We start from the raw sequence: 20,470 nt of genomic DNA on the forward strand, positions 1-20,470 counted from the left end.
TGTGTGTGCGTGCGTGCATGCGAGTGAGTGAGTGTGAGCGTGCGTGTGGCTGTGCTTGACTTTACCGCATGGCTCTGGAGAAATTAAGAAAATTTACAAATCTTAGATTTAATGCATTATCCACACTGTGTAAAATTGATTGACAAATGCGTGTATTTTCTGTTATTTAGAATTGGTAAAGGAAGATTTGTGAATGCGTTGTATTCAGTACACCTCTAAACAGGTTTACACCATCTGGCTTCTTAAATCAAATGGTAGGTTCATACAGGTAAGTTCATAGGAGCAGAATTAGGCCATTCTGCCCATCAAATCTACTCAGTCATTCAATCATGGCTGATCTATCTCTCCCTCCTAACCCCATTCTCCTGCCTTCTCCCCATAATCCCCTGACACCCGTACTAATCAAGAATCTATCTATCTCTGCGTTAAAAATATCCACTGACTTGGCCTCCACCGCCTTCTGTGGCAATGAATTCCACAGATTCACCACCCTCTGACTAAAGAGATTCCTCCTCATCTCCTTCCGAAAGGGATGTCCTTTAATTTTGAGGCTGTGCCCTCTGGTCCTGGACTCTCCCGCGAGTGGAAACATCCTCTCCACACACACTGTATCCAGGCTTTTCACTACTCTGTAAGTTTCAATGAGACCCCTCCTCATCTTTCTAAACTCCAGCGAGTAGAGGCCAAGTGGCATCAAAAGAGCAGGTTTGAGGGACTACTTAACACTGCTCACATCATTGTGGAATCTGAGTGAATCCTAATTTCTTTCAAAATGTCTGCGTTAAAATAATCTCTTTCCGGCACTTAAAAGGGCTACAGACTATCTTGTATCTTCGCCAACTCTGCCAGCAGCTGCTCTTTGGCAAGATGCAAACCTAGTGTGAGTATTACAATCTCAAACAACCCTGTCGGAGTTTGTGCGCTACAGAACTGCATGTAGACTCCTCGGGGATTAGTTTAGCTTAGTTTGGTTTAGAGATACAGCTTGGAATCAGGCCCTTCGGCCCAGCGAGTCCGCACCGACCAGCAGTCTCCGCATCCTAACACTATCCTACACACACACACACAAAGGACACATTTTTTTGGTTACAATTTCACCAAGCCAATTAGCCTACAAACCTGCACGTCTTTGGAGTGTGAGAGGAGACCGGAGATCTCGGAGGAAACCCACCGGGGAGGCCGTACAAAGTCCGTACAGACCAGCGCCCATGGTCGGGGTGGAACCCGGGTCTCCTGCGCTGAAAGGCAGCGAATCCCGCTGTGGCATTGCACTGCCCTTGTCCGCACAGCATAGACACAGATAAATGGGGCAGGGAGAAAGCAAGAAATGCTTTGATCCCCCCTTTATCTTGTCTGGAGATGGTACATCAACCGTACGGGCATAACAACCAACGTCCCTTGTGCTCAAGGTAGCACGTATCATCAGTCCGGACAAGGACTTGGAGAAGTCATACTTCATATTCACATCGGCTCTCATTAAGTCTTCTTCCTCCTTGCTTTAATGAACTGAACATTGCTTGACCATCGCGTAACTGGCAGTGCGTCAGTCATGGTTTGACTGCAGTTGTGAGTGGTCTGGTTATTGCATTATTACGCTCCTGGCTTTGCCGTTCCGCTGGACGTCACACCACGCTCTGCCTGCCCATGTCCCGGCCGTAGGTCGGCGTCTCTGAACACCGGTGGCCAAAGTCGAGAAAGATCCCTTCCGATTCCAGCGTGTTGTCCACCGGGCTCTCGTGGCCGGACGATGCGGCCGGCGTGGGCGACTTGAAACCATTGTCCTGGGCTCCTGCTGGTGCCTCCGCTTGGAACAGACTCAGGCCCGCGCCGGTCCGCTCTTGTTCTCCCGGGGAGCGATCCCGCGTCGCCGCGCCGGTAACAATGGTGGCGGGATCCGGAGCGGGGGAGGTGACGTAGGAGCTGCGGTTTAAGAGGCCTTCAGGCTCGCCGCACGTGGTCATCTCCGACACAGAGTGCCTCCTGATGCTGGTCCCGTTCACCAGGCTCCCTTCCAGTTCATACTCTGCCACTGGCGTCAGCATCGGATTGTTGTAGCTCTTCGAACGCACCACCGGATTCTTGGCCAGAAGCTCGTTCGATTTGGGGCACCGCGGGAAAAACTTTTTTTCTGTTTAAAGATAAAAAAACACGTCAATTATTTCTCGCTGAAAAAAGGGGAAATCAGTAACATCTTTATATATATACTAGACCAAGTGCAGACCCGTTGGGTCTGCTCCCCCAATGGTGTGATTCCCTCAACGCAATATTCCACCATGCACCCGTCTCCTCCAATGGAACTGAAGCCGTTGCCAAATGTAAGTTTCCAGCACTCCCCTGCCTCCCTCAATTGCACCTCCCCTGCCTGCTGCAGCAGTGAAAAGTTCAGTGTTCCTGTCTTGCAACTTTGTTTCGAAGTGTGTTGGAAGCTGATAGGAAGGAGCAGCCGTCAACGAATCAAAAGGCAGGAAGGGATCCGTACTGCAGGCGGACGTCGGATGGATTTGAGTTTTATATATTGATAGATATTTATACAATGGTATATGGACACACTGATCTGTTCTGTATTCATGCCTTCTGTACTCTGTTGTGCTGAAGCAAAGCAAGAATTTCATTGTCCTATCTGGGACACATGACAATAAACTCTCTTGAATCTTGAACATCGCAAGTTGACACGGAAAACTGGAGTGACTACAGACAATAGGTGCACGAGGAGGCCATTCGGCCCTTCGAGCCAGCACCGCCATTCTATGTGATCATGGCTGATCATCCCCAATCAGTACCCCGTTCCTGCCTTCTCCCCATATCCCCCGACTCCGCTGTCTTTAAGAGCCCTTTCTAGCTCTCTCTCGAAAGTATCCAGAGAACCGGCCGCCACCGCCCTCTGAGGCAGTGACTCAGCGGGACAGGCAGCGTCTCCGGAGAGAAGGAACGGGGTGACGTTTCAGGTCGAGACCCTTCAGAAATCGCAGTAAGGCGAGATCTGGGAGATGAAAATCATCACTGCGGCCGACTGCAACTTCACACAGACACAGCGACGCATGATGGCCCATGGTCCAAGATGGCGGCCAGGCCAGGCCAGGCCAGGCAACTCTTTGTGTGTGGGTAACAGAAGTGGATCTGCAGTTATGTCCCCTGGGGCAGATCACCTGCAACAACTGCTTCTTCACCCAGAGAGTTGTGAATCTGTGGAGTTCTCTGCCACAGAAGACAGTGGAGGCCAATTCACTGGATGTTTTCAAGAGAGAGTTGGATTTAGCTCTTAGGGCTGAATCAAGCGATTGGGGGCAAACAGCAGGAACGAGGTACTGATTTTGGATGTGGACAAAAATGCTGGAGAAACTCAGCGGGTGAGGCAGCATCTATGGAGCGAAGGAATAGGTGACGTTTTGGGTCTCGACCAATTCCTTCGCTCCATAGATGCTGCCTCACTCACTGAGTTTCTCCAGCATTTTTGTCTACTTTCGATTTTTCCAGCACCTGCAGTTCTTTCTTAAACATACTGATTTAGGATGATCAGCCACGATCATATTGAATGGCGGTGCTGGCTCGAAGGGCCGAATGGCCTACTCCTGCGCCTATTGTCTATGTTTCTAACCAGCATCAGAGGACAGTCTGTGTCAGAAACAGCAACTAGCAATGAGTCTGAAGGCTACCTGGGTGACACAGCGGTAGATTTGCTGCCTCACAGCGCCAGAGACCCAGGTTCGATCCTGACTACGGGTGCTGTCTGTACGGAGTTTGTACGTTCTCCATGTGACCTACGTGGGTGCTCCGGTTTCCTCTCATGTCCCAAAGGACGTACAGGTTTGTAGGTTAATTGGCTTTGGTAAAAATTGTAAATTGTCCCTAGTGTGTGTGTGTGTGGGCAGCTCATAACCCAGTGGTGTGAATTTTGATTTCTCTATCTTCAAGTAACCCCTGCATTCCCTCTCTCTCTCCAATCCTCCCCCCACCCAAGTGGCACCAGGTTCCTGTTCTCACCCAACAAACAGCGACCAATGGCCCGCTTCCTTTATCATTGTTACTTTTTTACATCTTTCATTCATTTGTTCCATATCTCTCCACATCACCGTCTATATCTCTCGCTTCCCTGTCCCCTGACTAGTCTGAAGAAGGGTCTCGACCCGAAAAATTGTCTTTGGTGTGTGTGTGGGATTGGGTTAATATGCGGGGATCGCTGGTCGGCGCGGACCCGCTGGGCCGAAGGGCCTGTTTCTGCTTTGTATCTCTAAACTAAACTAAACTTGATGTCCTTACCCAGAAAACAGGCAGAGTGCGTGACATGTTCGTCTCCCATGTGTAGACCGTACGTGCCCAGGTATGGAGACACCACCTTCTGTATCAGCAACTCCAGCCGCAGGTAATCCCCCGTCACCCCCTTGCACTCATGAACGCCCTGGAAATTAAACACAACTCAGTTCACTGTCCTCGTCACAGACACCACCCACTGCTTCTGCAGCACTTCATCAATGCATGGAGACCTACCTTATCATTGCTTTGCCCACTGTCCCTGCCTTTCCCCAGACTCCAGTCCACACACACACACACACACACACACGCGCGCTCACTCATACTCCTGCATTGGCATTTTATAGAAACAGAAAATAGGTGCAGGAGTAGGCCACTCAGTCACAGGGAGAACGTACAAACTCCATACAGACAGCACCCGTAGTCAGGATCGAACCCGGGTCTCTGGCACTGTAATGCAATACAATATAATACAATATTTATTACTTGGCATTTGAACTCAGACGAAGCTCCGTTTCCACAGCCATACAAACAAAGACAATTCCTACAAGAAATACAAACAATTGTAAGGCAGCAACTCTACCGCTGCGCTCCGTGCCGTCCTGGTAGTCTTCAGACTCATTGCTAGTTGTCATTGCTGACACAGACTGGCCCCGGATGCTGGTTAGAAACATAGAGAATAGGTGCAGGAGTAGGCCATTCGGGCCTTCGAGCCAGCACCGCCATTCAATATGATCGTGGCTGATGATCTAAAATCAGTGTTCTAAAACTCAGAGTACTACACCCCCCCCCCCCTATGGAGCCCCCTCCCCTGCTGCACCCTGAGTTTCTCCATCTAAAATCTTTCCCCCCCATTTCCCTCTCGTTCCTGCTTTCTCCCCAATCCCTCGATTCCTCGAACTACAATCATCAACGCAGGTGAATTAAATAAATCTCTGCAAATTCCAAACCTGGACAATTATCAACGCACAAACCCTCGCCCCCAGCATCAAGAGTCAAGAGTGTTTTATTGCCAAATGTCTCAAACAGAACAACTACATTCTTACTTGTGGCAGCACCACAGAATATGTAAACCATACGATGGATTTATCCCAGGAGGGAAATTAACCTGCCAACAGTCATAAAACACCAAATACATGAAATTAAAGGGACGAGGGGAAAGGATTGGGGATGTGCAAAGATTGGGGAGGAGGACGGGGAGGGGGGTCAGTCTACCCCATGACAGAAGGGGGGGGGGGGGGGGGGGGGGGGAGTTGTACAGTTTGATCGCCACAGGGAAGAAGGATCTCCTGTGGCGTTCTGTGCTGCATCTTGGCGGAACCAGTCTGTTGCTGAAGGTGCTCCTCGGGTTGACCGGCGATGTACTCTGTACTCTGTGGAATTCTCCGAGGCAGAGAATTCCACAGACTCACCACTCTCTGTGGGAAAAAGTGTTTCTTCGTCTCCGTTCTAAATGGCTTACTCCTTATTCTTAAACTGTGGCCCCCGGTTCTGGACTCCCCCAACATCGGGAACATGTTTCCTGCCTCTAGCGTGTCCAAACCCTTAACAATCTTATATGTTTCAATGAGATCCCCTCTCATCTTTCTAAACACCATAGTGTACAAGCCCAGCTGCTCCATTCTCTCAGCATATGACAGTCCCGCCATTCCAGGAATTAACCTTGTAAACCTACACTGCACTCCCTCAATAGCAAGAATGTCCCTCCTCAAATTAGGGGACCAAAACTGCACACAATACTCCAGGTGTGGTCCTACCTTCGATCATGTGTAATGCTTGTGTTGTGAGAAGTACAATCACATTGTATTGAAATCAAGAGATATTTGGTGTACGGGGCCTTCAAGGCCTCGTTGCTTTCAGTAAAGTCAATGTCACCATAGAAACCGCAGCATGGCCCATTCTGTCGGAGCTGGGCTTTGTACATAAAGAATTAAAAAACTGTGCTGGAGAGCGGAGGAATTATTAAAAGCCTCGTTTCACCAGCGGCACAATGCAACCCTTGTACGAGAGAACATTCAGGAGCCAGCAAAACATCCCCCCCATCCTCTGGCTGGGTGGTACATGGGAACAAAATGGAGTGTAGCTGATAAGACGTCGGTAAAGGTCGCCTCCTTTGTCTGCGGCACTGCAGCTGTGCTCCACACTCTACTGACCGCGGAGGGCCATCACAACCCGAATGTCAACAGCGTGGCTGGTATTTCCAACCTGCCAGCCCCTGTAGTGTGTGGTGCCGCTGACAACCTGTGTCTGCCGGTTACTGAAGTGAAAGATTCAAGCTGAGCACAAACTGGGGGAAATGGACTGGGCTTCTCTTGAAACTAATGGAAACCACTGAACAGAAGTGCTATTTGAAGTTTGTTCCCGTTTTTTTGTTCCTGCTTTCAGCTTGGGGGGGGGGGGGGTTTTTTTTTCGGCGATTTGCCCGGCACCTGTCACAGTCGCAGCCGGTCGCCGAAAATGTTCAAAACGTTGCGCTTCTACGTGGGTGGGCGAACCAAGCCTGTGGCTGTTCGGCCCAGAACACGGGGAGCTTGAAGCCAACGGCATTCTGCTGAGCGTCGGGAACGGCGGCGGCGGCGGCTTGCATTCTTGACGTCCAATATACGAGTGGACGCGTCGGGGTCACCAGTTTGGCGAGTCGAGACAGTGAGTGAATCGTTTTATTTTGTAACGGTCAAACAACGAATAAATAAACTCGATAAACAGCCTAAAACCGATGTTACTCCCACAAGTGTGGCGCCAGACTGATACAACTTTGTAAAAAGCGCGCGAATATCGCCCTCCCCCCCCGCGCGCCCACGTGACCAGTGCAGCCAATCCGAGGGTTTGTCCACCCAAAGTTACCACCAGGTGTCGCTACAGTGTAAAACCAGCCAGCGGAAAGACATTTACAGTGTACAGCCACATGATAAAGGGATAACGTTTAGTGCAAGTTAAAGCCAGCAAAGTCCGATCAAGGGTAGTCCGAGGGTCACCAATGTTGTAGATAGTAGTTCAACACTGCTCTCTGGTTGCGAGTCCTGGGTTAAAAAGCTATTTCCAAGGCACCCCACCCACCCAAGTGATCTCCAGGTGGTCAGAGACGGGCAAACAGTTTGCTCTTGAGAGGTTAATCATTCCTAAAATATATATATACTTTATGGAGAATACCGGGTTTCATTTTCAGTGTACAATTAGCCTCACTTTATTGGGGCTGAGGAAACAAAGCTTTGAAGGGGGAGAAATAAAGATCTTTCATTAACAAACTTTTTCTGAAATACTTCAAAAAGTCCCAACAGGCAGAAGAAGTACTTTTGATGCAAGTTATATGCAATGTCCTAAAAATTATTAATACATAAATAATCACAGATGAAGGAAAGAAAGGTGTCTTTAAAGAAAACAAGATAAGTGTAGAGATACAGCGCGGAAACTGTCCCTTCGGCCCACCGAGTCCGCGCCGACCAGCGATCCCTGTACACGAGCACTATCCTACACACTTGAGACAATTTACCATTTTACCGAAGCCATTTAACCTACAAACATGCACGTCTTTGGAGTGTGGGAGGAAACCAGACCACCCAGAGAAAACCCACACAGGTCACGGGGAGAAGGTACAAACGGCACCCGTGGTCACGATCAAACCCGGGTCTCAGGCGCTGTGAGGCAGCAACTCTACCGCTGAGCCACCGTGCCACCCTAGTATAATTTGGCATTCACCTATTTGATCAGAACAGTCCCCACTTCTATCGATATTGACCGGCCTGCTGTGTAGTTTAGTTTCCCGTCACGTGCAGCGAGTTACAGTGAAAAGCATTAAAAAAAATTAATATTACGATCCCACAAACATAGTTTAAATGCACACGTTTCATGCCTTGTCCCTCGAATCCTGGCTGCAAGATGCTGCACATCTCTCTTGTTGCAAACCGGAGCAATCTCCAGTTGGAAAGGTACTAAAGTCACCTTTTTAAAAAGGCCAGCAATCCCTCGTTATTTATTAATAGCCTTCCGTCAGCGCCAGGACGGTTCCTGTACGCCCGAGCTTGCCTCCCTTCATCTCGGCACGATATTCCCACTGACTGTGGGTTTTTTTTAAAAGCAGAGTTTGAGTAAGATTGCAATTTGGGTCAGAGCCCAGTGGACCTGTCCACGGCTTCACATCGACGGGAAGGGGGCCAGAACGCAGCCGGTTACAGCTGGCTTGTCGGTGAGGCCCCAGCGTCCAGCATCTTCAGCTGCTCACAACTTGTTCACAATGTTGCACAAAAAAGCTGGAGAAACTCAGCGGGTGCTGCAGCACCCGCTGAGTTTCTCCAGCTTTTTTGTGTACCTTCGATTTTCCAGCATCTGCAGTTCCTCCTTAAACACTTTGTTCCCAATGTTTACTGTCATCATGTATTGAGCCTGAAATGTGTTATCGGCGCAGTGTCTTCTCATCCACATACTTCGCTTGCGCAGCTTTCAACCCAGCGGCATGAGTCTGGGTTTCTCTAACTTCAAGTAACCCTTGCATCCACCACTCTCTCCACCCCTCCCCCACCCTAGTCCATGTACTAGCATCAATGTCTTCCTGGTGAGTTTCATTGTCTGTAACTCGTTTTCATCTAGCCTACAGCTAACAATGGCCTGGGTCCTTTATTGTATATCTTTCATTCTATATCTCTCCATAGATAATCGATAATGTTTTATTATTAATGTTTAATGTTTTATGCGTCATTCCTAACTATCACTGTATGCCATGTTGTCACTTGCGGGCGGAGCACCAAGGCAAATTCCTTGTATGTGAATACTTGGCCAATAAACTTATTCATTCATTCATTCATTCATCACTGTTGGGGAAGTCCAGAACAAGGGGTCACAGTTTAAGGATAAAGGGGGAAGTCGTTTAGGACCGAGATGAGAAAAACATTTTTCACACAGCGAGTGGTGAATCTGTGGAATTCTCTGCCACAGAATGAAGTTGAGGCCAGTTCATTGGCTATATTTAAGAGGGAGTTAGATGTGGCCCTTGTGGCTAAAGGGATCAGGGGATATGGAGAGAAGGCAGGTACGGGATACTAAGTTGGATGATCAGCCATGATCATATTGAAGGGCCAAATGCAGGCTCGAAGGGCCAAATGGCCTACTCCTGCACCTATTTTCTATGTTTCTATGTCTATATCTCTCGTTCCCCCCCCCCGACTCTCGGTCCAAGAAGGGTCTCGACGCAAAACGTCACCTATTCCTTTTATCCAGAGATGCTGCCCGACCCGCTGAGTTACTCCAGCTTTTTGTGTCTATCTTCGGTCTTCTAATGCAATCCTACTTGCACACACTGTAGTCTGTGGGGTCAGGGGGTTCTTCATTGTCAGCACTCAACCTCTACTTTAAAAATCGCAGAGACATTCCAAGTAAAACACCACTATGAAGGCAAGATCCCTTGTAAAAAGAACAGCTAGTTTTACGTCTCAAGTGAATGAAACTAGCCAACAAAGACTGGCAGATGAAAAGGAAAAATAACTATTGCAAGACTTAAAATTATCTGTGTTTCCTGGCTGCCATTTAAGGCATCTCCAATGATCATGAAGGGAGGGGGGGGGGGGGGGGGGGGGGGGGGGTGGGTATAGATGACCTTCGGTGCTGTCTGTGTGGAGTTTGCACGATTTCCTATTGTGCATGAGTTCCCTCTCCCAGTGCTCTGGTTTCTTCCCAAATCCCCAAACGTGTGCTGGCAGCAAATGGGCTGTGCCATAGACATTGCCTCCATCTACACCTCACGCTGCCTCGGCAAGGCCAGCAGCATCATCAAGGACCAGTCGCACCCCGGACACTCTCTCTTCTCCCCTCACCCGTCGGGTAAAAGGTGTAGAAGTGTGAAAACACACAGCTGCAGATTCAGGGACAGTTTCTTCCCAGCTGTTATCAGGGAACGGAATCATCCCACCACTACCAGAGAGCAGCCCTGAACTACTAGAGTTTGGTTTAGAGATACCGCGTGGAAATTGCACATTGACTGACATATTTTTAAGGCAGAGATTGATAAGATTTTTGATTAGTACGGGTGTCAGAGGTTATGGGTATGAGGCAGGAGAATGGGGTTGGGATGGAGAGATAGATCAGCCATGATTGAATGGAGGAGTAAACTTGATGGGCCGAATGGCCTAATACTACTCCTATCACTTATAAACTTAAGGGGCAGTCCCACTTAGCGATTTTTTCGGCGACTGCCATATCAGGGTCGCCAAAGGATTTTGAACATTTCAAAATCCAGTGGTGACAAAAAAATGTTGTGACACTTGAAAAAACACAATACGTCATCACGCTGTGTCACGCTGCTAATTTTTCAGTGACCTTATACGTCAGTCAATCATGCCGATAGTCACTGAAAAAAAATCTCCAATTGGGACAGGCCCTTTGTGACCCGAAATGTCACCTAGCCATGTTCTCCGTAGATGCTGCCTGAGCTGCGGAGTTACTCCAGCACTTTGTGTCATTTTTTTGGTAAACTAGTCCTTGTGTAAATAAGGAACTGCAGATGTTAGTTTACAAAAAGAGGTGCAAAGTGCTGGAGTAACTCAGTGGGTCTGGCAGCACCCTGCTTTATTCGAATACTTTATGTCTGATACAGATATTAGCAGAATTTTGGATTGTGATTTAAAAGCACAAGTAATTATTTTTGTAAAAATTGGGGGGGGGGGGGGGGGGGGGGGGGGTGGGCGAGTGGGAAAAAAAAACAAGGAATGGACATTTTCCAACTGATTCCAAAAGACTCAAAGATAGTCACAAAATGCTGGAGTGACTCAGCGGGACAGGCAGCATCTCTGGAGAGAAGGACTGGGGGACGTTTTAGGTCGAGACCCTTATTCCAGCTGAGAGTCAGGGCAGAGGAAGCCGCGAGATATGTACAAAGAGTAAATTAATGAAAGATTTGCAAAATGACAGATCAAAGCCAGCCACAATGATCAGGGGAGAGAAGGCAGGCACGAGTTATTGATAGGGGACGATCAGCCATGATCACAATGAATGGCGTTGCTGGCTCGAAGGGCCGAAATGGCCTACTCCTGCACCTATTTTCTATGTTTCTATGAAAGGTGGAGCCCACAATGGTCCACTGTTGGCTGTGGGGAAGTGAGCTGATTCAAACAGTGAAACTCTGCAGGACGTCAGTGAAACTAATGCTATGACTGGGGGGGGGAGGGAGAGATGGAGAGAGGGGAGAGGGGAGAGGGGAGAGGGGAGAGGGAGAGGGGAGTAGAGAGATAGGGAGAAGAGAGATAGGGAGGGAGAGGGGGGAGAGAGGGTAAGAGAGAGAGGGACGAGAGAGAGGGGGAGAGGGGGAGAGGGGGAGAGGGGGAGAGGGGGAGGGGGAGAGGGGAGAGGGGGAGAGGGGGAGAGGGAGAGGGGAGCAGAGAAAGCAAGGGTTACTTGAAGTTAAATAAATCAGTATTCACATTGCTGGGGTGTAAGCTGTCCAAGTGCAATATGAGGTGTTGTTTCTCTAATTTACATGTGGACTGACTGACAGTGGAGGAGGCCCAGGACTGAGAGTTCCAAAAGAGTCAACATCATTAGACAAATTGTATTTTAAATTTGTTAATGTTTTGTTCAACTGACATTTTTTTTTAAAGTTGAAGTCACTTTCCCTTTCCACTTTGCCTCCCAGTCTGAAGCTCTGCATTCTCCACTAAAATCAACGTGGTCTTGGCTCCAGGGTTAGGTCAGATTCGACTCTGGGCTTGAGGGGCAATCGCCCCAGTGAGACCTCAGCAAGAATGATCCCCTTGTTTGACAGGACATGCCATGAGTCCTGGACTTCCTGTTGTTTTAAAACTGCTGCATACCTGCGCTTCTGTGTAGAACTGCTGGTGCCAGCCAGAGAAATCCAGATCTCAAGGTCCTAAGGATCATTTACACACAAATAATGACACCAGGAAGGACTGAAAAAGAACTGATGTTTCGCCAGAGTGTCTTTGGTTGAGTGTAGTTTAGACATGCAGCGCGTAAACTGGCCCACCGAGTCCGCGCCGACCAGCGATCACCCCGTACACTGACACTATCCTACACACACTAGGGACAATTTACAATCTTCACCGAAGCCAATTAACCTAACCTACAAACCTGGACGTCTTTGTGCTGGTGGGAGGAGACCGAAGCACCCGGAGAAAACCCACGCGGTCCCGGAGACTAATTCTGCTCGTGTGACTCATGAACGTACGACAATACACAAAAGCCAATTAACCCACGCAAACTTGCCAGTCTTTGGGGTGTGGGAGGAAAGACAAGCAGATGGCACATACTCGTTGAAAGTTACAAGCGGAACCTCATAGATCATGGAACTTGGGACAGGAATAGAGGGTGTGATCTACACAGAAGTGAATGTAACGTGCAGTAATTGTCATGAAGGCAACCACAGCCATTTTAAGCCTCGCTCGGGGCAAAGTAAGGAACTGAATTACTTGGTATGTTTTAATTTGTAATCAAAGAGAGGAAATCCGAGCCAAATTGGGGGGGAAGTGAGGGAACATGCAATTATGTAATTACATTATTTAACGTTTTTGTGTAACTTCAAAAATATTAATGGCGCACAGTGGCGCAGCAGTAGAGTTGCTGCCTCACAGCGCCAGAGACCCGGGTTCGATCCCGACTACGGGTGCTGCCTGTACATAGTTTGTACGTTCCCCCCGTAACCTGCGTGGGTTTTCTCCGGGATCTCCGGTTTCCTCCCACACTCCAAAGACGTGCAGGTTTGTAGATTAATTGGCTTGGTGTAATTGTAAGTTGTCCCTAGTGTGTCAGTGTGAGGGGGTCGCTGGTGGCCTAGATAAGGTGGGCCCAAAAGCCTGTTTCCGCGCTGTGTCTCGAAACTAAACGAAGGTAAAAGAGAATGCAAGGACACAGAAAGTTAGAGAAGCTCTCTAGATGCAAAACCACAACTTCTGTAGTTCTGACGAAGGGTCTCGACCCGAAACGTCACCCATTCCTTCTCTCCAGGGACGCCGCCTGTCCCGCTGAGTTACTCCAGCTTTTTGTGTCTAACTTATGTAGTTAAAACAGATTGCCAAATTAATTAAACACAAACTCCTCTGAAGGATCAGATTCTCACCCCGACCCTTCCACAAAACCCTCGTGTGATTTTAGATCTTTTTAAAACTAAATTAACCTCAACCTCGCTGGCGAATTATTTTGGCTGCATTCCAGCGTGGAAAAGCAGAGCAAGGGCAAAGCAAGGCCACATCCTGTGCCTATATATCACAATCATTACATGCCACCACCACCCGTCTTCCGATTGGGACGGGTCTCGTGCCCAGTCCCTTGCAATCAACTAGTGTCAGCAGGGTTGCGCAGCTGTAGAGCTACTGCCTTACAGCGCTAAAGACCCAGGTTCGATCCCGACTACGGGTGCTGCCTGTACGGAGTTTGTACCTTCTCCCCGTGACCTGTGTGGGTTTTCTCACAGATCTTCGGTTTCCTCCCACACTCCAAAGACGTGCAGGTTTGTAGGTGTAATTGACTTGGTGTAAATGTAAAAAATTGTCCCTCGTGTGCATAGGATGGCGTTGGTTGCCGGTCGGAGTGGACTAGGTGGGCCGAAGGGCCTCTAAACCAAATTAACTAGAGTATGTGTGAGGGAGCAGGTGAATGATGGAAAGATAACGGAGAAACAGAAAAAGACACAAAACGCTGGAGTAATTGAACAAAAATGAAGGTTCCTTGAGCCAGAAATTCAAGGCAGGAGGGAAGTACTTTAAACCACAATACTGGGCAGCAGGGAATGGAACATTTTCAACCGCAGACCCACCCATACTAAATAAATCATCCACGTTCAGTGCTTAATGCCGAGCCCTTTGCATTATAGATGATTGACACACTTTCCTGCGAAAACAAACCGCCCACTCAGCAGGGAGCTGTGTGTTCGGTGCAATCACTTCAGAAACCACCATAGACCGAAGCAATTCATTGATACAAGTTTCAATTGCAACCCTCTCCGGGAACTTCAGTTTAGGTTTGTTTATAGATACGGCGCACAGACAGGCCCTTCGGCCCACCGAGTCCACGCCGACCAGCGATCACCGCACATTTGCGACGCACCGTGGCGCAGCGGTAGAGTTGCTGCCTTACAGCGCTTGCAGCTCCGGAGACCCGGGTTCAATCCTGACTACGGGCGCTGTCCGTACGGAGTTTGCACGTTCTCCCCGTGATCTGCGTGGGTTTTCTCCGAGATCTTCGGATTCCTGCCACACTCCACAGACGTACAGGTATGTAGGTTACTTGGCTTGGTATAAGTGTAAATTGTCCACAGAGTGTGTGTATGATAGTGCTAAGGGATCGCTGGTCGGCGCGGACTCGGTGGGCCGAAGGGCCGGTTTCCGCGCTGTATCTCTAAACTAAAACAAATTAACTAAAATTCACACTACCCTACACACACTAGGGACAATTTTACATGTATACCAAGCCGATTAATCTACAAACCTGTACGTCCTTGGAATGTGGGAGGAAACCGAAGATGTTGGAGAAAACCCACGCAGGTCACGGGGAGAACGTGCAGACAGGACCCGTAGTCGGGATCGAACCCAGATCTCTGGTGCAGTAGGAGCTGTAAGGCAGCAACTCTACCCCTGCGCCCATTTTACACTGATTGAAGTTAAAAATATAAATCTGAATACAATAAAATTTGTCACCCACACATCAATGAATGCAATATGTCAGTGAGGCCCAGTCTATATGGTACCAACTATGCTCGGCAAGGCCAGCAGCATAATCAAGCACGAGTCTCACCCCCGGTCACTCCCCCTTCTCCCAATGGTAAACACACACCTCCAGATTCAGGGAACAGTTTCTTCCCGGCTGCCATCAGGCAACTGAACCATCCGACCACAACTACTGCATCCTGAGCTGCAATCGACAGGATTGGAGGCCTTCGGACTTTCTTTAATAGAAACATAGAAAGTAGGTGCAGGAGTAGGCCATTCGGCCCTTCGAGCCTGCACCGTCATTCAATATGATCATGGCTGATCATCCAACTCAGTATTCCATACCTGCCCCCTCTCCATACCCCCTGATCCCTTTAGCCACAAGGGCCACATCAACTCCCTCTTAAATATAGTCAATGAATTGGCCTCAACTACCTTCTGTGGCAGAGAATTCCACAGATTCACCACTCTCTGTGTAACAAAAATCGGACTTTATCTTGCACTAAATGTTATTCCCATATCATGTGTCTGTACACTGTGGATGGCCCGATTGTAATCATGTATTGTCTTTCCGCTGACTGGTTAGCACGCAACAAAAAGCTTTTCACGGCACCTCGGTACACGTGACAATAAACTAACCTGAACTGAAAAGATAAATTAAACTGATTCCGACTTACGCAAAATCTGACTTTGGATGTGGAGAGGATGTATCCACTAGTGGAAGAGTCTAGGTCTAGGGGGTCAAAGCCTCAGAATTAAAGGATGCTCTTTTAGGAAGGAGATGAGGAGAAATGTATTTAGTCAGAGGGTGGTGAACCTGTGGAATTCACTGCCACAGAAGGCTGTGGAGGCCAAGTCAGTGGATATTTGTAAGGCAGAGATAGATAGATTTTGATAGTACGGGTGTCAGAGGTTATGGGGAGAAGGCAGGAGAATGGGGTTAGAGATTGATCAGCCATGATTGAATGGGCCGAATGGCCTAATTCTACTCCTATCACATGACCATATAGCCTTATAATCTACGTAAGGTTTCAGGGAAGGTAGCCCTTGTGTAAGTTGGGGAGTGCCTACAGTACTACAGTCCTGTACTAAACCCCTGCTACTAATGTTTTCAGAATAACAATAAATTACTTTATAAAGTTGGAAATATTATACATTAAGGCTCCAAATAAAAAAAAATACGAAGCTGAAATTGTCTTGACATTTCCTTGTGGGTGGCAGGGAGGCGCAGCGGTGGAGTTGTTGCCTCACAGCGCCAGAGACCCGGGTTCGATCCCGACTACGGGCGCTGTCTGTACAGAGTTTGTGCGTTCTCGCCGTGACCAGCGTTGGGTTTTCTCCGAGATCTTCGGTTTCCCCCCACACTCCAAAGACGTACAGGTTTGTAGGTCGATTTGGCTTTGGTATAAATGTAAAATTGTCCCTAGTGTGTGCAGAGTAGTGTTTGTGTGCGGGGATCGCTGGTCGGCACGGACTCGGCAGGGCTGAAGGGCCCTGTTTCCGAGCTGTATCTCTAAACTGAACTAAAAATTCAACGGCTCACTTTCCCTCGAAATATTTATGACATTAACGGTACTTCATGAAAAAGGGGACTGGATATACTTGTGAGCAGAAGTCAGGAGTCCAAAAGACGTGGTCTATGTTTCTGGACCTATTACAAGTATGAGGTGCAATAGTAATTTAAATAAATAAATAAATAAATAAATGGTATCAGGACCTGGTAACGGGAGGTAAAACAACAAAAACAGACTTGGTTGGTAGTCCCCTTTCTGCGGAGTTTAATGTTATAATAGAGCGATTGTTCCCATTTTCTTTTTCTTTCTTTTCTAGGGTCTACTTTCTCACTTTACTTCCTTCTCTAACTTCTTTTCTAAGGGGCTTTCTTTTCCCAACACTCTTGCACTTCACGACTCTTGCGCACTTTCTTTACTTTCTTTACTTCTATCTTTTTATTAAAGCTCAAAAAAAAATGGAGCGGTACAAAAAATGTATTAAGATATATGTGTTGTGTAGTATTGTAATTTACCGTACTTCTAATAAAAATAAAATAAAAAAAAAAAAAAAGAAGTCAGGAGTCTTGTGAGCGGATGTCAGGAGTCTCGGCTGGTGGTGACGGTAGTGAAAGCACTGCTTCATGCGCTGATATATTTAAGCAAGTCCCGGGGGGGGGGGGGGGGGGCTCGGTCAGTCATCTGCAGCTGATCAATCTGTGACGGCTGAACCCAAGGCCAAGACTGCTCATTTTATCAACTTCCCCCCCCAAACTCCAGTCTCTAAACAGCAAGGATTTACTTTCAAGGCAAAGTAACGGTCTCGAGAGTCCGCCTTGCAGACTTTCCTCGGTGGCGCAGCGGTAGAGTTGCTGCCTCACAGCGCCAGGGACACGGGTTCCATCCTGAGCGCGGGCGCTGCCTGTACGGAGTTTGTACGTTCTCACCGTGACCCGTGCGGGTTTTATCCGGTTTCCTCCCAAGGCGCGCAGGTTTCGAGGTTCATTGGCTTCGGATAAAATTGGTGAATGGACAGAATCTTTTAGCCAGGGTGGGGGGGGGGGGGGGGGGGGGGGGAATCAATAAACAGAGGACGGAAGTTTAAGGTGAGAGAAGAAAAAATTAATTGGAACAACTAATAGGAAAAAAATGAACGGGGGCAACTTTGTCACTTAGGGCACTGAGTGTATGGAGGTGCCAGGGGAGGTAGTTGATGCAGGTACAACAACTACATTTGATAGACATCTACATGCATAGGAAAGCCCTCGAGGGAGATGGGCCAAATGGGCCTAGGTTAGATGGGGCATCTTGGTTGGCATGGACAGGTTGGGCTGAAGGGCCTGTTTCCAGGCTGTATAACTCAGGATAAGAACAAAAGAGCTAGATAGACAGCGACTGTCGAAATGAATTGAATACCTTTATTGTCATTCACGACTCAACGAAATTTCGTGCCTGCAGTCATACATACAATGATACAATAATAACCAACAATAAACACAAATTAACACCACCACAGTGAGTCCTCCAAACACCTCCTCACTGTGGTGGAGGCAAAACATCTTAGGGCAACTGTCATGTGATGAAGCAGTTGATTTTCCACGACAAAGGGCCATGCAAATGTTTCTGACAATTACGGAAACAATCCAACCGCAGAGTTCTGGTTTTGAACAACCCCACCCTGCAAATTGACACTTCAGCAACGGGTTACCCACCCACACCACTGACTCAAAGCTTCAACATCTCCCACCGGTCATATTGAAAACTAAAAGTTGAACAAAACTGAGCACACATTTACCAAGGGTTCAATGACAAATTTTCTTTTAGTTTGGTTTAGTTTAGAGATAGGCCCTTCGGCCCCCACCGAAACAGGCCCCTTCAGCCCAACTAAACAGGCCCTTCGGCCCAACGAAACTGGCCCTTCGGCCCATTGAAACAGGCCCTTCGGCCCACCGAAACTGGCCCTTCGGCCCTCCGAAATTAGTTTGGAGATACAGCACGGAAACTGGCCCTTCAGCCCACCGGGTCCGCGCTGACCAGCGATCCCCGCACATTAACACTATCCTACACTCACTATGGGCAATTGTCACATTTACCAAGCCAATTAACCTACAAACCTGTACGTCTTTGGAATGTGGGAGGAAACCGAAGATATCGGCGAATACCCATGCCGGTCACGGGGAGAACGTACAAACTGGGTGCAGGCAGCACCCGTAGTCGGGATCGAACCCGGGTCTCTGGCGCTGTGAGGCAGCAACTCTAACCGCTGCACCACTCTCTCATTCAGATATCTATTATCCTGAGTGTTTCTTTAATTTTAATTGACCAATAATGGGAGAGGGAACCGACTGTGCGTGGCAGCCCGATGTGCATCAGTACGTATCCCAATTTGACCGCCATCACTTAATTGTCACTTCGATAAACCTCAGTAGATGAGGTTACGGCAAACCTCAGTGGGGTCACCCGTCCTGGTGGATTTTGTAATTTACAGAACAGGAATGATTCGGATGTTACAGAGAAGTGTTTTAAGCACCATTAATCACTACAGTCAAACTGTGTTTCGACCGGTTTTGTCACCGATCTGATCCATCAGATATAACACTAATTAGATTAGATTTAATGAGGTTACTTCACAGTTTCAGAAATGTGCAATTGAGCAGTAAAAATCAAAAATAATCTGGCGAGTGTTCGCTCGGAAGCTTACTTAAATTATATATAATGATGATTTACAAAGTTAATGCCGTTTCATTTTCAGATAGGCTCAAAATGGCGGCACGGTGGCGCGCAGCAGTAAGTTGCTGCCTCACGGCGCCAGAGACCAGGGTTCGATACTGACCACGGGTGCTGAACGTACAGTTTGATGGGGGCAGATTTAGGCCATTCGGCCCATCAAGTCCACAATTCAATCATGGCTGATCTATCTGTCTCTCTCAACCCCATTCTCCTGCCTTCTCCCCATAACCCCTGACTCCCGTACTAATCAAGAATCTGTCAATCACCGCCTTAAAAATATCCACTGACTTGGCCTCCACAGCCATCTGTGGCAATGAATTCCACAGATTCATCACCCTGACTAAAGAAATTCCTCCTCATCTCCTTTCTAAAGCAATGTCCTTTTATTGAATTGTAATGAATTCCACAGATTCAGCGCCCTGCTGTCTGTATGGAGTTTGTACGTTCTCCCCATAACCTGCGTGGGTTTTCTCCACGATCTCCGGTTTCTTCACACGCTGGTTGGCGCGGGCTCGGTGGGTGGAAGGCCCGTTTCGGCGCCGTATCTCTAAACGAAACATTCTGTGCACTGACTATGTTAGACCTCGTTCTTTCACCACATCCGTAGTTTAAAGAAGAGGGGATTGCGCAAGGCTGCATGAATCACAAGTTAATGTGCAGAGGAGAGGAGAGGAGAGGAAACCGAGGCCTGGCCTACCGGTTGGTCCGGCCTACCGGTCTACTGCTCAAGGGGTACAGTGTGGGACAGACGAGGAGAAGGACTGGTTGATTCGCACGTCCAAGAGAAGCCGACAGCTGGAGGCCCCGCAGCAGCCTGGGGCTCGCCTGAAACAGGCTCCGCTCATAACAACTGGAGCACGGTCTGGACTTTGGAAAACGGCCCCACAATATGGCATCTCTTGCATGTGGTGTGGGCTCGATAGACTATTTCTGTACGATTGTTAATCGGGGATGGCATGGCAATGCTCAACTGGACTGTTTTTAAGAAAAGAATTTCCCTGTTCATAAGTTCTCAGAGCAGAATTAGGCCATTTGGACCATTAAGTCTACTTCGCCATTCAATCATGGCTGCTGTATCCATTCTCCTGCCCAAGAGTGGAACTCGCTATCAGAACATGGTGAGGACGGGGGAACACAATGCTTTTGCGGCCCCGGGCGCATGTACACACTCACACACATAAAACTCACACACACACACACGTGCGCGCGCGCGAGAGGCTTCGGAGGCTCAATCCAGCGCTAAATGCAGCTCAACTCTGCCTGTCTCACCGGGTTAACTACAGCCCTGCCTAGACTGACGGGATACCAGCGCTGCCCATATTTCCCGCAAGTCCAGGCCGGGCTGTAAGATCACCT

At 48.3% G+C, this 20,470-nt stretch overlaps 1 protein-coding gene across 2 annotated transcripts in view; it reads right to left on the reverse strand.

Annotated features, from left to right (window-relative positions):
- Positions 1-315: 315 nt before the first annotated feature.
- Positions 316-20,470, reverse strand: part of LOC129706162 (proline-rich protein 5-like) — a 66,635-nt gene continuing 46,480 nt past the window's right edge. For both annotated transcript variants that reach the window (XM_055650202.1, XM_055650204.1), the window contains 2 exons: positions 4,258-4,396; positions 316-2,128 (listed from right to left, as the gene is read on the reverse strand). In XM_055650202.1, the coding sequence (XP_055506177.1) occupies positions 1,623-2,128; positions 4,258-4,396 (645 nt within the window). In that variant the 3' untranslated portion in view covers positions 316-1,622. The remainder of the gene's footprint in view (positions 2,129-4,257; positions 4,397-20,470) is intronic.

This window comes from Leucoraja erinacea, chromosome 19 (genome assembly GCF_028641065.1).
Source record: "Leucoraja erinacea ecotype New England chromosome 19, Leri_hhj_1, whole genome shotgun sequence".
NCBI lineage: Eukaryota > Metazoa > Chordata > Chondrichthyes > Rajiformes > Rajidae > Leucoraja > Leucoraja erinaceus.